General features: G+C 42.1%; 1 protein-coding gene across 1 annotated transcript in view; it reads left to right on the top strand.

Moving 5' to 3' along the window:
• Window positions 1–233: 233 nt before the first annotated feature.
• Window positions 234–17,883, top strand: part of LOC135920559 (DEP domain-containing protein 1A-like) — a 39,227-nt gene continuing 21,577 nt past the window's right edge. The window contains exons 1-9 of the mRNA XM_065454872.2: window positions 234–453; window positions 958–1,115; window positions 3,675–3,779; window positions 5,807–6,097; window positions 6,312–6,442; window positions 8,858–8,905; window positions 11,615–11,761; window positions 13,539–14,456; window positions 16,516–16,679. Of these exons, the coding sequence (XP_065310944.1) occupies window positions 412–453; window positions 958–1,115; window positions 3,675–3,779; window positions 5,807–6,097; window positions 6,312–6,442; window positions 8,858–8,905; window positions 11,615–11,761; window positions 13,539–14,456; window positions 16,516–16,679 (2,004 nt within the window). The 5' untranslated portion in view covers window positions 234–411. The remainder of the gene's footprint in view (window positions 454–957; window positions 1,116–3,674; window positions 3,780–5,806; window positions 6,098–6,311; window positions 6,443–8,857; window positions 8,906–11,614; window positions 11,762–13,538; window positions 14,457–16,515; window positions 16,680–17,883) is intronic.

Here is a 17,883-nt window from a genome sequence, read left to right as displayed (position 1 = left end):
TTCGTTGCTCAGATCAGCATCTCACAGGTCAGTCAGTCAATCACACTTTCAGCGAATCACTTCATACGCTCTTTGCACTATTATTACAGGCAAATATAGGTGCCTTAGTTGCTAGTAAAAGGAAAATATTTGTTTGTCATTCATCGCTGTTTTGAATCCACGGTTCTGGGCTGTTGTCCAATCAGCGTCCGAGAAAGCTGAACAGCGCCATGTTTTTTTGAGCACGTGATCGCTCGCCGGCCGTTTTCAAACTGGCGTTGCTGGTGTCTGAAGTTGGCCTTTATTCTATGGTGTCTGTGTTGACGTCGTTGTCGCTGTGTCTACACGGACTCGGTGCAAAAATGTTCGTGTGGAGGTGACTGCAGTGGCTTCACTTCTTGAAGTATCCTGCTATTGCGGAGAGAAGTCACCATGAGTGACACACGAGATCGTCAGTACAGAGCGACGAGGCTGGTACGTATAACCGTCTTGAAACTCGCAACCTTCTTAAAGACTTGGACACAATAAGCCGTCGTCTTGATTTGTTTTTAATGTTTCGCTTCATTGCATCTATATCAACAGGTTTACCAATTTTCTTGTGCAACAAGTAATTTGCAAGCCTGTCTTTAGTAGTGAACTTGATGATATCGAGGCTCGCTTGCCGAGCGTCGAACGCTAACATCGTTATTCGTTTATGACTTGTTGAAAATGTAACGAAATCAGCACTACTTTTCATCGCGAAATGAGCCATCGAAGCTCACGTCCTTTTGAGTACTGGCGATCAATTTTTGTATAATTTGTAAAGGTTTCACATATGCTTGGAAGCGCGTTACATGCGTTATGTATTTTTCTTCCATCGTGTTTTCTCCCCTAGACTTCAAGACATTGCTTTTGCTAAATTATTTCAAGGCCGTAGAAATTAATGTTATTGAAGACTTTTATTCTTTTCTTTTTCTCTAAACTTTCGCAATTTTTCAGTGGAATAGCGTCATCAGGTCCTTCCGGGATGGCATGCCCAAGGGTAAACACAGGCGGCACATGAGGACTTTTGACAACTGCTTCGTAGCGAGCGATGCGATTTCGTGGCTTCATGAACACTTGCAGGGTGACCCCAACTTTGGACCCGCCGTTACCAGGTATGTGAGGAGTGATCAGCAGATATTCCAGTTTTTTTTTTTAAAATTGATTGTTAACGTTTAGACAGAGATCTCCCTTTCAACAAGAGAAATTCTTGGCTGATACGTCTAAACTTTCTTGTGAACACTTATAGGGCCTATATAGAATTTTAATATGGCTTAAAATTTCTCCTCTATTCTGCAAAATGAAAGTGGTTTCACCGAAATCCACTTATAATCCTGCAAATTATAATAAATTGTTAGTCATGTTACAATGTGTACTGACTTTCCAAACAGCATGGGTAGTGGACTTCCATTAAGATGAACCTGGCCAATGTGAATGTTAGGGCACCAGAAACAATGTGTAAACATTTGTTTAGTTTCCCATAGACCCAATGGAAAGAAAAAAAAATACATCTAATAAATGCAAACCATCAATTCTGTTAAGCCAAACTTCCACTGCTGCCCCTTACGCTTGTTACTCAGCTCAGTGGGAGGCCTGTACTGGTAGACTTGGAGAAGGTGACTGTGCTAGACACGCAAGAAGCAAACGATGCTTCAAACCAGCATCGACAATGATGTGGAACCTTGTAGAACTGAAATAACAAACAATAATTGAGGAAGTCTTCAAGATGCCTCTGCAGGATTATGGCACTGCCCAAGAGCCACAATAATTGGTGCTGTTCACACAAGATGCAGGTGATAATTCCCTGAATACCTCGGTGATCTTTTTTTTTTTTTTTCAACATGAAGCCACTGAAGAATTCCTGAGCAAGCTAAAAGAAATGTCAGCACACAAATCGACAGCACACAGGTTTGCCGGCAAGCAGCAATTGTTCAATATATTAAACATGTGTGCATAAAGCAATACTTTTTATCATGCAAATACAATAACTGCCTCCTTTTACATATATGCCTTTTGGTTTTAATACTGCTTCATTTATGTTTTGTATTCTTGATATTCTCCATGGACCAGAATTAGTAAATCTTTATTTTTTTGCGGATCATATTTGTTAAGATAAACCTGTGATACGATGAACAATGAATGAATGAATGTTTTTATGATCCCTTTAAGTTTGTCTTCAGAATCAGAATCGGTTTTTATTGAGATCATTAGAATGATTACAAGTTGTTAATATTCAGGAGGAGGTCCCGGAGTCAAAGACTGCAATGGGACCTCCTTTGCATAGTAAACGTAATAAAACAAAAGTACAGCAGTTTTCAACACATTGGTAAAAAATTACAGGTTTTAGTATGAATACCATGATTGAAGAATTACATATGCATAAATGTCATGAAAAATAGCTCTGTAACACAATCTCGTTGACAACTGATGAAGTAACTGCGTAGGTGACGTGACGAACACAGTAGAATTTGTTAACTCGTATGTATATGTGATGCAAGAACAGAAACCTAACGGTATGGCAATGAAAATCAAATGAAGGGACCCTGAAAGAAATGTTATGAGTATGGACTAGGCATCAGTATTCGACATAATGTAATCTTTTAGTTGTTTCTTGAATTCGTGAATTTTAAGTGTTTTTATGTGAATTGGTAGTGTGTTCCAAAATGCGATAGATGAAAAATGGACGCTCTGTTTGCCATAATTAGTATGGATTTTAGGTAAAATGAAGTTCCTATTTATTGCAAACCTGGTAATATTAGTATTTAATAGAGAAGACTGTGGTAACAAGCTATCGCGTCGTGTGCAATTGATTTGGCGGAACAAAAAGGTACCTAGATTATATTTAACGAGTTGTGTGACTGTAAGAATGTGATTAGTTCGTAAAAGATATGAGGCGTTGTTATTATATGGGCTAAACGTAATTATCCTAATAGCCTGATTCTGTAGAATTTGCAATGAGTTTAAATGGGTAACGTAAGTGTTTCCCCAGCAAGTAACGATATGACAAACAGATGTTCATGGTCCCTTCCTTCAAGTTCGTCGTAACAAAAGTCTGCTGTATACTGGACCAAAGTGTCAACTTGCACTAGTTAGCTTGTTACTCTTGTGGAGTAGTGCAGCAAACATGGCTGTAAATATACAAGCAGAACACAGAAGTGCTTGCTTGTTTCATTTCATTCCTTACAATTACATTCTGCTAAGTTTATTAGATTAGGTTACGGGGTTTTACTTGCCAAAACCACTTTCTGATTATGAGGCATGCCGTAGTGGAGGACTCCGGAAATTTCAACCACCTGGAGTTCATTAACGTGCACCTAAATCTAAGCACACTGGTGTTTTCGCATTTCACCTCCATCGAAATGCGGCCGCCGTGGCCGGGATTCGACCTCGCGACCTTGTGCTCAGCAGCCTAACACCATAGCCACTGAGTAACCATGGCGGGTGTGAAGTTTATTAACGCAGCATAAAGATGCAGAAGGGTTTGCTATTAAGTGCTGCAATATGAGGTTTCAGTGTAAACCTGTCAATGAGAGCTCCTACGAGTACTCCATTAGTTAATTACGCTGTAAGGCGGGTAACATAGCAGTAGACTTAGAAATAGCACTATGGTGCTGTGTGCTTAAGTGTGCTTGCACAAGGGGCTTCTTGATGCGCTCTTTTGGCACACGTTCCAGGCACCAGACGATGCAACTCCTGCAGAAGTTCTTGGAAAACAGGATAATAGAGGCTGTGAAGAGTGGCAAACCCAGAGTCATTCAAGACGACAAGCAACTGTACAGGTATGTCGGAGACGTTGACTTCTGCAATAGTAGACCATAAGGAAGCATCTCCAAAGAGGTGTAAATCGATGTTGTTCAATTAAGTTCTGTGGAAATTCACTGGGCGGAGCAAATGTCATGTGGACAACTTTGCCACCTACCCGACATGTGGAGCGCGACGAAGCGATCCCCTCTTATTGCCTGGTCTAAGGAGACACAAAAATGGGTTTTCAATACAATCTGCTAGTAAGCTGGGTTGCAGTTTTTTTTTCTTATCTTTTTTAAATGGTGAAACAAATGTGTGGCCACTGCGATGGCTATGTGGCTGCGGCATTCTCCTCCTGACCATGAGGTCGGGGGGTCAACTCGTGGCCACAGCAGCCACATTCCGATGGGGACAGAATGTCAAAATGCGTGCATGTCAAAGGGACACTAAGACGAAAAATTATTTGAGCTGTGTTCACAAACTACCGTACCAAAATTTAAACAAAGCCACTCCTACTGCGAGAAGAGTTCTTATAAGCCAGAAAACGTGCAATAAATAATAATAATAAAAAAAACAGGTGCTCAAAGTTCTCGCACCTGTTCACCATGTCATAAATTTTTATGGTATTTGCCAAGGTGTGTTATTAATATGTTATCAGTAAAAATGGACTACATTGTACATTAGAGGAGCCAAAGGCTGAACTGAACAAGTTTCAAGGACGTTTAGTGAGCCACAGTGGCCTGTATATGTAAAAAAATAAGGAATGCTTCAGAATAGTAAATGAATACTTTAATTAATACTTGAAACAAGATAAGTTTAAATTTGTTATGTCGCACTGTTGTATCGATACGGGGGTTTTGATGCAAGATTAAACATATTTAGCTTTTGGCCTTCATTTTCTCTTCCGCGCCAAGTTATCTTTTTGCATCCACCTTTATTTTCCGTTTGCTTTGTTATTTCTACCTTTTGAATGAAACATAACATTTACCTTTCCCAACGCTTGTTTTGGCTTCATTGTGTGTCATGTCGTATAACTAACAAAAAATGTAGCCCCTCGGATATCCTTCTTTGCACTCCCTCTAAGTAACTCAGAGGCTCTGTGGTTAACACTTGAGTTGCTTCACTCACTGAACATGATGACGGGCATTCAATTCCTAATTGTTGTGGCTGCTTTCCAGTGGGACCACAATGCAAATACAGTTTTGTGCATTGCATTAGGTTGCGTGTTAAGGGACCCTAGGTGTAAATTGTGCCCAAGGTCACAATCTAGGCTTGTTTGTGATCAACTAAAAGCAGCAATCATACAAAGGAAACAGACAATGAAGCCAGAGAAGGTAAAAAGAGATTGAAAGTGGACAAATAGCTCATTTGCCACGAAGGGAGCTGAACCCACACCTTTCACATTAAGCATTGTTATATTTGGCATATTAGCTAAAGACCAAACACAAGGGTCACGGGACTGCTGACGTGACCAGCATTCCAGCTGTTACGCATGGACGACAGCAGGTCCGCACATAGGTCAATGTCCGTTCAAGGTGTGTGCAACTGCCTCATTCTGCGAAAGATGTAATGACCATCCGGTCCTGGCTCAGCTAATTACTGCAAGGAGCCAGTGTCTTAGCATGTGAATGGCATCGACGGCTCCTTCCTAATTATTTCATCATTGCATCGTATGCAAGAGTGAAAGTGCTACATCAGAGGTGGAGTCCGGCAGGATGGTGCGACCTCTTAGGTGGGATGCTGCAAACATTTTGACCGTTTCGATTGGCTTACAGTGATATGACCTCTTTCCCTAGCGAGTGATCTGGGGAAGTGTAAGTCCCTTGGATCCCTTGTTCTTCTTGCTCACTGCAAGCAGTAGATGTAGCCTGTTGGTAGATCAGCACGAACAGGGAAGGAACAGGACACGCACAGCGGCAAGTTTATCCTGTCACTTTTTTGGGACACCCCAGGTGATCCAAGATAGTCCACACGCTCCCTCCCCACCAAAGCTATTCTTGCAGCCAGTGAATTGCTTTGGGATGCTAAATCCCATACGATTTATTTTGCTTCGCTTCTACAGGTTCACTGTCTACTCCCCTGCCAAGACCCCACCTTCTTCGAAGTTCCCGACAAAAGTTGGTAGCGGCCGAACACCGCTGTTGGCTCGAGAAAACCAGGCAAACTTCCCTCCCGAGGCTCACCGTGTGTCAGCAAAAGCTCTAGTGTTCTTGTTTGGAGCCAAGCCAGACACCAACAGGCCGTTAGCTGCCGAAGTCGTCAAGGACCCTTCCAAAGGCTCGACCGAACAAGATGCTGGTCTAGTGACTCGTGAAGAAATTCAAGGCATCTGGGAATCAGTGGTTATGGCAAGGTATGCTTATCTCTCATCGCACCGGTAGTAGTTACGATCATTTGTGGATATGGTCGGCTCCCTTTAATGAGCACTAGAGGGAAACATTAAATCAAGCTAAAGAATTAAATTACCATTCTAAATTGCATTCTGAAAAATTTGTGAAAATGTTATTCATTTGGCATTTTATACGTTAACGAAAAAAGTGAAATTTCCCCATGTTTTGCTCTTTTAGGCTAAGATGCCTCATTGGAGAGGAAGCCACAGATGGAAGCTTGAACGGTTTTCGCATTTCCGGAACAGATATACTGCACAACATGTATCGGCTGAGCCGCAACGGCGTCGTCATTCTTCTCGACAAGTCGGGTGAGCCAACTTTTGCAACCCTTTCTTTGTTACTTTCTCATTAAGCTCCTGCTGAAATTTTTGCTTTGCTGTAAAGACCTTTCACCAACTTTATTGGAAATTTTCACCTTATATGGAACATTTGTGTGTTGCTGCAATTTATAAACTTAAGCTAGATACAGGTTAAGTGATGATGTGTGATGTGGTTTGCACTTCACTACACTATGGAATGGTTTAAAGGATTCAAAAGGAAAAGCACCTACAAATTTTTTGCAAATGCATTTTAAATTTTTTTGAAGATTATAGTTCTCAGTTTTCAGTTCATTTTGTAAGCTGCGCGATGTCAAAAGTAATCAAAAACACGTGCAGATGCGCATGACTTCTGTATTTAGTAGATTTACCAAATAAGTTCAATCCATAGCTGCAAAGGATGCCGGTACAGTTTTCTCGAAAAAGAATCATCATTCTAGCAAAATAATTGTCCTCATCTGGAGATTGAACTTCAGACTTCCATATGACTGCAGAATTTTCTTTGCTGGACAAGCTAAAAAAAATAAGCTCAGCTTTTGTCATCCTCGGAACAAATTACGAGACAGTATAGAGCACAGAAAGATGATTGACGTCTCCTTTGCAGGTTTATGCTCTGTTTAGCCAAAGAGAAGCTCTACATTTCATGATCTAACGTAGCTGAACTCTGATGTAAGCAGATGTAACAAATTATCAAGGTAAATACTCTAGAATTTTCAAAGTTGCACTTTATTTCAATGAGCATCTATGATGTAATGAAGCTGGAAATGCAAAATCCAAGACAATGTCCATCACATTGAAGTAAATGCTTCTTTGTCTGCATATCCAAATACAGTGAAAGATCGTTAATTTGAACTTCAATAATTCGAATTTATGGATAATTCGAACTGTACGATTTGGTCCGGCCAAGCTCCACAGAAGTCTATGTATAAGAAAGCCCGTTAATTCGAACGCGAGAAGGTTCCCTCACGGATAATTCGAACTATGCTCGCCTGGCACACGGCCAGAGAAACGCGCCTACTGCCTACACACAAGGCTGTATTGCCTCATAAACGGAGAGAACGGCGAGAGAAGGCAAAATAGCAAAAAAAACCTAACCAACCCGGGGTCAGCCAGAAGCCAGCGGCGGCTGCCGCCTCTCCGTTCTACGTAACCTCCGAGACTTCTTGCCCGTTGCGAATCTCGGAGGCTTTGCAAATCTTGTACAGCTTCTAATGTGTGGAGATGGCACGGCAAGCGCCAAAACACAGCGAATCAAGTACGTCGAAGCTGCGCTTGCAATCAAGAACCTACGAATCAGGGCCTTCGCCACCTTCACATGTTCAGCGTCTTTGTCTCGGCAGACTTCATCGGTTGTGGACCTCTGTTATCAGATTAGGAGCTATCGGCCGTCGCGATTCATTGTGATGGTGTTAAGCCTCGGCTAACGTTCGTTTCGGTGGACATCGGTGGTGTGGCACAGTCGGACCCACCAGAGCTTCGACTTGAAGATGGCGTGTGCCCGCGGCACACGCCATCACTTTCTGACACGCCCTGCTGCTTCCAAATCGCAGTGTACTGTTGCTCTCCTTCACTTTCGTTAGTTCGAACTTTCGTTAATACGAACTGAAGCGGCTTCCCCTTGCGGTTCGAATTAACGAGCTTTTACTGTATGTATTCTGGTAGCTAGAATGTGAATTATGTAGCTAGAGCTAGTTGAAACGGAACATGCTGTACTTGTGTGTGTGTCTTGGTCAATGACTTGGACTAGCTGGCCCACAGCCAGCGAGCCAATGGGACGAAACCTGTATGATTGCATGGTTACATGTGAGTGCAGTGTAAAGCATGTATCTGTAACTTATCGTTGTCGGTGTGCTGCATATCTGCACAGCAAGCCGCTTGTGTGTAATCAGAATTTACAGGGGACCCTTTGCTGGTCTGTTGAAGGCATGCTGGCATTCTTTTCATATAGAGCTAATCACACATATTCTTCTGATTGTCTCTAAGGCTTAAAACGAATATTGGATATAGCATAGGCATTGTTCTATTTGATGCAACTTCGTTACACGAGGTTTACCAGTAGATTGTATTTTTATTGATTGTTGAATGCCTTTCTGTAGGTCACTTCTTAAAAATAAAATTGGGCAAGTTTCAGAGCATCAGAACTGCCACAGCTGTAGTGCAATAGAGATGAACCTCAATGCAACCAGGTTGCGTCTGATGCAAAATGTGTTCACTTAATTCAATATTGTAAGCAAATGTTTGCTACACTTTGATATTGGCAAGGGACACTTTGATATACATTGCTACATCCAATAATTTGTTACATTTGTGTCCAATATATTGATGTTGAACTGTGCCGCACTTCTTCACCGCTCCGGTATAACCTGATCAAATTTTTGAGTAATCTTTCTTGCTATTACTTTGCAGATGACCTGCCAAAATGGATAATCAATGCGATGAAGTGCCTCATCCACTGTGAGTCCCTGCACTTTCTGTTTATGAGAATGCGAATAAAACAAAGCAGGAATAACTTTAACAGTTTATCTAACATATCTTTATTTACATACTTTCAAGGCCCGAAGGCATGGCAGAGAGGAGTGGTTAGCAACATATGTGATATAGTGTATTTTTGAAAGGGTAGAATAATGTGTACCAGTGACGAAAGGTGGTTCCAGGTTACAGTGGAAAGTTAGTTCATTGGACAACCTTGTCCCCTCAAGGAAAGCAAAGAAAGAACAGCTCGGCTGCCGTGATACGTGCAATCATCAGCCATGCATTCAAATGCTGGGGCTTGCTTTTGGTCACTTCTATGCAGGCGTCATCAAACCTTTTAGATGCATTCACTGTGGGGAGGTAAATTCTAGAACGTGCCACAATCATCTATTAGGTTGCTTACGAAAAGATGCGGCAAGCCCCGCTTTTCCAGAAAGGACAACTTTAACGAATTGTGTGTTTATCTACATCGCAAGCATATTTTCGAATAACAACAGAAACATGATAATAAAGGTGCACAGTGAAATTGAATGATCAGTACTGAATGAAATATACATAGAAATGTGCTATTGGTATTTAGTATTCCATCAGTGATGATTCACCTTTTATGTTTCTTTTTTTTTTCTACTGTCTGGGCCTGCAAAAGCATTATGGCAGATGGTATGTGTATAAATAGCATGTTTTTTTTAATGTGAATCTCCGGTGTCCATCCATATAAGAATTTGTGGAAGAACATTGTCTTCGTGGCACTAATAAAGATTGGCATTATGAATCTAATACAACCTTGCTATCGTTTCAAAATAGTGAGGTGACCTCAGGAGATCTATATGAATCAGAATTAGTTTTAAGGGAGACCAAGGTGTCATTATTTTTTTTTTTCATTTCTTTAGTGTGTTCAAACGGATGCAAACAGCTTCATGTGTGCATTTGGTGACCCAGCATACACCTATTTCTCTTGGCTAAGCTCAAAGCAAAATTTTTGCAGTCATTGCCGAGTTTTTTTTTTTTTCCGAGTCATGAATATGCTTGACATATAAGGCAGGTCATATATGACATTACGGCGTGACCACATTATCTTGTGATCATGTAAGGCAGTACTGCATACTGCAGTACTCATAGCACAGTAGTAAGTCTAGTGGTTCTCGCAGTCATTCCAACAGCGTTCGTTGAAGCCTCTAGCTCCGCAGCCAATACTTGAAAGGAATGAGCACTCATCATGGTGGCGTAGTGGCTACGGCATTGTGCTGCTAAGCCCAAAGGCATGGGAACGAATCAGGGTCGTGGCGGCCACATTTCGATGGGCGTGAAATGCAGAAACGCCCGTGTACTATGCATTGAGTGCATTGAGTGAACCCCATATGGTCGAAATTATACCGGAGTCTCCCACTACGGCGTGCCTCATAATCATATTTTGTTTTTGGCACGCAAAACCCCAGAATTTAATTTAATTGAAGGCATTAGCTAAACACTGGTGTCTTTCTGCCTTGTTTAATCTGGCTAGGAAAAGAGCACGTCATGATAGCAACCTAATATAATGTGACCATTCAATGACAATACTAATTACAGTGCATGGCTTAGCACAATCAAAACTCTACATTAATTACATGAGCATACCGTATGCTTGTAATTCTTTTTTTTTTTCACTAGTGGGCCAGTCACTATGCCATTAGAAAGGATTTATGCTTCTGTTGGATTTAATGAGCACATATTGCAGCATTTTTATGCAGTAATAGAATATTGTAATATGGCCTAATGTGCAGTTTTCTCTGCTAAAACACCTTAGTGTCTTCATATTTAGCTGTTAACTTATAAGTCTTTCCACCACTTTTTTTCATGAATGCCGTCACAAACTGATGCTTTTGCATGTACCTTTGTTTGAAAAATTCATCTTTGCTTCTCTGTACATTCCCTTGTCTGAAACAAAAATCTTAATTTTTGTCTGGCATTGCATCTTGATTCTGTCCTTGTCAGTTTTGTTCGGTAATTTCTATTCACACACAATTTACCGAGAATAAAATATAATTGTATATAATGCATACCTGCCAACATTTATAATTTCGTTGTAAAATTCCGAATTTTTAAGCTTGTGTATGAGGGACAAATAATTTTAAAATATTTCGTTTGTGACTTGTTTAGGCCAAAGCTGATTTAGAAATACCGTTGTTCACCCATTTTGCAGAGGCATGAACCTTTGCATCCATTAGGTTATTCGGACCTACTCTCAGACCCGCTCCACATGACTAATGTACGACAGCACCCAAAATTTTGGCTGTTATTACATGAATACTTCATGAATGCACTTTATTATTACTATTTATATGCTATCCTGGTCATGCTAGCTACAGCTGATAGAGCAGTCTGCCTGCTAACAGGATCTCCATGGAACAAAGTTTGTAAAGTTTTAAATTACAGTCAATATTTTAAGTAATAAAAAAAGGTTTAGTATGTTTGATCAAGTTTTAGTGTTCCTTGACGTTGTAATGTAACATTAAAACGGCTATTCTTGCAAGCTTTTTGTGATGCTTCCACCTGTATTTCAAACATCATGTTCTGTGTGAAGGCTGCTGTATACATTATCTTAAACTAGGCTTTCTTGTGGTCCAAAATTTTGTTGCTGGTTACTGCTCAGAAATATCAAATTCATGACATTCCTCTCTCTACCTCTCCCTTTCTTTCCCTTTTTTTTTTCAGGGCCTCGAGCGTCGGGAGCAGGAAGCTGCCTGCCCAATTACCCAGGTTTTGAACTGGATGTACTGAAGGTGGTCAGCGAGTTCTTCAGTGACCTCGGAACCGCTTTTGTCCCCCATCCTATTTTGAGGCTGTTCTACCACGCTTTTGGTAATCGCTGGCTGTAATTTTTGCTTCCATACAAACATCTCTTGATGAATGGCCGTCATAATTATGGCATCGTAAGAGCTTCTTCTTAGTGTAAAACTTCCTCTTTTGCGAGACACCGCTTCAGTCTGTGGACGGTCATGACACTGCAGCCTTTACTCTGTAGGGCTAGGCATCGACTAAAGCTTTAAACCTGATTAGTCAAAAACCTTTAATAATTTAGATAAATAAATTTATAAATTTACATTGTAGTACCTTTACTTTTTCCATTAAACAAGAGAAAGGACCCCAGACGAAAAGCTACTAACTTGGTAGCTTGAGAGCGTCCGAGACATCGAAAGTCAGCAACAACTCTCGGCTACACATTCAAATACTATAAATAATTGCTAATCTGTGTAGTTGCACTATTCCTTAAGGATACAGAACTCAAGGGTATCTGTTGGCATACAATGAGCAGAACAGGCAAAAATAAAAGAAAGAATGGACAAAGCACTGATAAAAGCCACACCGGCATTTGCTAGGAAATAAAATATTGAGGCTAATGACCTGTATAGACAAAATACTACAGTTCAAATTTTTGCCGCCAAATAAATCGATAGAACTGTTCAATTATGTGCATGCACTTATCAGATAAAACAAATCTCGTTATTTAACATTGACAGTTGCCTGCCACTGACGATAACTTGGTGGACATACCAAACTCGCATGGACGCTATCAAACATGCAGCGATGGAGGCACAGAAGCTTGTTGAGGGTTAATTTGCTTGTGAACAGTTGTGCGAGCCGCGTTACATGTTCGGTGGCTCCATCGAAAAGGCACTCATGCGAATTTGGAGTTTCCCAGCACTGGTTACTAGCACAGTGCAGCATGCATGGGTGACATCTGTCCTGTGAGAATCGCAGGCGTTGTCTCGATGAGAACATCGGAGCCCACTCAATCGTTGCCATTTTTGCTGTTGAGCAAGCACGGCGTTGATGTCGGCACCGATGCTTGCCTGATTTTGCTCGAGTGAGCTGAACCGATTACCCATGATATTAAAAAATGTTATTGTGATTAAAGCATTCATTGAATATTTGGAAGGTTAATCGATCAATAGCCGTCCCTACTTTGTAATGATTATAATCACTCAGTATTAAGTTCATTGTGGAAGAAGTTCCTCTCCCAGAGACTTCCAATAACCCATGTCCCACATCAGGTGAGCCTGTCCTGTGCCAGAAAATAATTTTATTGCCTCATCTAGTGGGAATAGGTGAAGACGCTTATCGCAGTAAGGTTGGCGACAGTGCTGTCAATGTGACATGCGACGACCCTTGAGGAGATTTGCTGTTACTGGAATAGAAAACTGAATGTGCGCCAGTAATTTCACGTTAGATGGGCAGACTAGTATTGTGGAGAAGCGGCTGCGGCAGATAACTAGTGTACTTGATTGTACGCGCCACGTGCCTTTTCATGCTTACACGGGATCTAGCGGCTGAAAAACGTATCATACGATCACACTTTGGCGATGTACTAAACGTGGGTGCTGAAATATTGTGCTTTCCAGGAACATATAAACTGTTGAACTGTTAAAAAAGAAGCACAGCTGAATCAGGTAATTTTCTTTGTTTTCTATTGCGAACATTGGCGCTAAATAATTGTACGTAGCAGGTTCATTTCAGCAATGTTCTGCTGTACAATGTTTTTTTTTTATGCATGGAGGTTTGTAGCCAGGTGTTGCTGATTAAAATTAGTGCCATAATTTTGCTCTAATGATTCCCATTGTCTTGGTTTTCAATGCAGGTCCGCTTGCAGAAGGCTGCAAGGTCTCGGAGGAGCCACCGACCCCAGATGCATCAGTTGAAAACCTTCTCCACAGCATGTCGATCTTGGCGCAGCCAGTTGAAGCGACGGCAAAGGAACAGCAGACTGTTAGGCGAGGTCTTCAACCGTCACTTTCCGGCCGACATTTGGTTTATCGCACCGCCTTCGAATCGGCAGAGCCTGTGACAATGCTTGTCGAGTCAAAGGGCTCGGTTGGCTCGGTCTGCTCGGTGGAGCGTGCATTTGCATTGAGTGCCGAGACGGCCAGCACCATCAGCTCGTGCAGCGGCGGCTTTGCTCGACCTTTGTCCCCGACCTACAGTGATATTTACAACGATGTCTACAACCAAGCCTGTGGCGTTGGTGTCACTGGCTTCAGCGGCGGCTTTGACTCTGATAAGAAACCCATAGGAAAACAAGAGGTGCCACGAAGTTCGTCTGTCGAGGATCTGAGAGATGCAAGGCATTTCACTCACCCGACAGCGTTGGCACCCAAGGAGGCGTTCGTGCGGAGCACGGCGTCGTTGAGCGTCGATGGGTTCTTGACGTTGAGGCAAATCAAAAGGGAACAGGAAGCGAGAAGAGGCAACATCCAAGTGGGGGAGGGGTATGTGAACCTTGGCTATGGGTCTAGCGGCAGCTTGAGCAATGACTGGCAAATGGCGCTGCAGCGTTCAGCCGGAAGTGTATCATACACGACGGCGCCGACTCAGATCAGTGTGGCATCCTCTCGAGACAGCAGCTTCGCGTCAGCGAGTGACAGTGTGATGTGCCTGCGTTACGCCAGATCGAATCCTAGTTGTGAGAGCTTGCCGGTCCTGGCGCACTCGACTCCGGCGGAGGCGGGAAAGACTGCGGGGCCCTTCTATGCAAGCATCTCTTCATTGAAGCCCAGGGGTGAGTACACGTGCCGAACTGTTTTGCAGCCGCATAATTCCTCTGTTGTTGTTGTTGAGGTAAATGTCAGCTTGATTTTACCTACTGTTTGCTCTTTGTAGTCAATGCTTTCATTTCTCCCGCTTATGTCAGATGTCTTCTTTCTCTGTGCAATTCATTTATGCCTAGTATTATTCTAGGTATTATTTTGAGGGCAAAGTGTTTTCAGGGAATAGTCGCATGGCATTTTGTGGTGGCAGGCAAGCCCTTAAGACTATGGCAAGTGGCTGGATAACTGTATGAGTGACTCAGTAGAGACAATTTAAAATACTTTTTTTTTTTTTGGTTAGTGAACGTAAACAGTTTAATGCTTTTAGTTTGGTGAAAGCATGAAAGGGACATGTAAGTGAGCTGGGGAACACATAAATACGAAAGGTGTTCATTAAGTTCGTTCTGTCGACTGTAAATTTAGAGCATGCATACACAATTCGCATCAAAATGAGTGACGTCTCCAGTTTTAGCGAAATATAAAAATTGTGTTCTATGTACCAGTACATCACTAGGGCACCAAAACAAAATAGGCAGCGTCTATCGGGAGAATTGGTTGAGGCACGGGCAGCAATCTGCTTTCTGAATTTCAAGGAACATAAGCCAAGGAGATTGAGGCAATGCTGGTGGTGGTGGTGGTGGTGTACATTGTTCTTCACCGTACAGTGTCGCCATACAACACCACCAGCTTGGTTGTGCCATACAAAGAATACAGTTTTATATTCCACTAGAATGAAAAGAAGTTGCACTCATTTTGATGCCTCTTGCGTATGCGTGCTCCAAGTTTATTATATCAATAGTCCGAACTTCAAAAACCACAGATGAATAAATGTGTTACAGTTTCGTAGATGTAACTTGAATATAACATTCTAATCTGTTGGTTATGAAACTCGGACTTAAGTTACACTTCAGCAGGATCACATACAATAAACTACTGATATAACAACTGCCTTATAAGTGTATTATATAATGGATTTAATTATTAAAACAGTAGTTTATATGAGTGCGCTATAACATCATCTGTTGATTGCAATGCTCTTACTCGGTTGTGAGTGCCTTGCTTAATTTATACCATGGTAAGCCCTGATATAATGACTACGTTTCATGAAATTGTTGCATTTGTTGGCTCAAGAATAGCATACAATGGATTTATATACAATATAATATACGAGTGCATAATGATTAAATGACCTGTGTCGTCACCATGATGAAATGAAAGAACCAAGATATTGCATAGAGGAGTGGATTATCAAAGCAATCGTGACAGCTGGGAGAAGCAGGAAGCGAGACTAATCACCCTGAGCTTTTCAAACTCAAGAGGAGGCTTTAGCCTCCTCCTATTCAAGTACATGTCAAACATAGACACACTTTTACGAGGCCATTGCTGGACCAATTTGAATTACATTTGTTGCATTTAAGATAGAAAGTTAAATTGTAGTGACTCTAGGAAGCTGACTTTTAATTAAGGGCTTGAAATGTTTTACTAACTATCCTGAAAAATTTGTGTTTAGAAAAAAATTCAGGCACCAAGTTTAAAATTCGTAACTCTGCATCAAAAATGGATATTGCAGCTCTGTAAATGGCATCTGTTAAAGCATCTAATGCAAACTTGATATGTGAATTTACAGTTTATGTGAAATTGTTCCAATGTCTATGAGGGATTTACGAATTCCCTACTCACAAATCAGTGGCATGTTTCTGAGTAGTGTATAATACAAAAAATATTGTCCACTTTGGATATGTTATTAAGTGCAGTTTACAGAAGTGTAATATCATTTTTCACTGTTGAGTTACAGAGTTTTACACTTCAATATGCTTGAGTCTGCTTCTACAGTTTTTATAGTTTAGCTTTTTCTTTTAAATGCTACAAACCTCATCAAAATCAATGCAGTGGTTGCGGAGAAAAACAATTTACCTCTTCCCGTGTATTCAGATGGGAGCTCCTGGGCAAAAGCTTTCTGTTAAGAGTAGCCACCCAGACTGCTCACTGTGTAAGATCCCTCACTGCCGCTTCATGCGCGCTTTGTTGCAGAAAGCGCCGAAGACCTGCGCCGGGCAGTGAAGGTGATGCAGGTGGCATCGCTTCTGCTTCCACCCTGTAGGCGGCGCTACCTGCACCTGCTCCTGCGTTTCATTTACAAGACATCGAGGAATGAAGTGCTCACCCTGAGTCCCCGCCATAGCAACATGAGTGTGGTATGCCTGTACTCCTGAGTTGTTCAAAGGTCCTGCAGTGGTATTTTAGCGTATCATGATGTGCCTTAGTGGCCCAGTTGCTAGGGGTCTCTGTGCTGAGCATGGGGTTGTGGCTTTCATTCCCAGCAGCAGCGTCTGCGTTGGGGCCGGGGGAGGGGAATACGAGAACATATGTTCATTGAAAATTTGGTGCAAGGGGTCCCTAACCACCCCTCGAGCTAAGTGAAACCTCGAATAACATAAGCTGCTGTGAACACCTCAGCCAAATTCTGCACTCGTGCATGGCGCGTGGGGTTCATAAGCGGAGCGCGAAGTCACCTTTTTCTCAAAAACACTCTCTTTTCAATAGGAGCCGTCTCGTCACCCTTTACGGGGCTATATTTCATTATATAGCAGATTCACATACAGTGCCGCTATTGGCCAATAGTTTACGTCAATCAAGAAGCGTGACAGACGATAGTCAGCTCACGCTCAGTAGCACCTGCCCTCGTAAAAATGAAACTTTGGCCACACTGCTTATCGGTGTCATAGCTGTCATGGCTCGCTAACTTCAATTATTCTGGAACACTCAACTAGCCTCGAACTGCACACAACTTCAGGCCAGACCACACGTACGATATGCACTTGCAATGAATTGCAATTAGGATCTACAAGGCGTCGCGCGCCAGTGCGCGCCCACTCCCAACCACTCCTGGTTAGATGTGCTTCATATTGAGTGCTACAAAGTTTGCAATTTGCATTTGCCTACTATCCATGCCAGTACAAAGCCGGTCTATACCATGTAGCATGGCCAGGCTGGAGCATGTGAGCGTACACTCCACCCTGCTGTGTGCTTACAGTTGCGTGCAGCCACACATAGCTGCTTCTGCTGCATAGTGTAAGCACTGTGGCTGCTCCAACAAGTCTGCTAGCCACAAGGCCGTAGGTAGGGTATCACCACTCCATTGCCACCAATGCTTCTATGCTCCTTCAGAACGGAGGACATTGAGGGTGTATGGGAAAGGTAAATACGGTGCCCGAAGTATCTACGCTCGTACTAGGTCTTCTTGGAAAATTATTTTGGTAATATATTTTTGGGAAGTACTATACTTGTTCAAAGGCGTTTTGGAGGCTTGAAAGAAATGTGGTTCAAGACCCCTTTAATGGATTTGGAGGATCTCACTAAGGCACCCCTATAGCCAAGCTTTGGCTTTGGGGCTTTTTG

Source organism: Dermacentor albipictus, chromosome 9, assembly GCF_038994185.2.
Source record: "Dermacentor albipictus isolate Rhodes 1998 colony chromosome 9, USDA_Dalb.pri_finalv2, whole genome shotgun sequence".
Classification (NCBI taxonomy): Eukaryota; Metazoa; Arthropoda; class Arachnida; order Ixodida; family Ixodidae; genus Dermacentor; species Dermacentor albipictus.
This window is presented reverse-complemented; position numbering and strand designations above follow the sequence as displayed.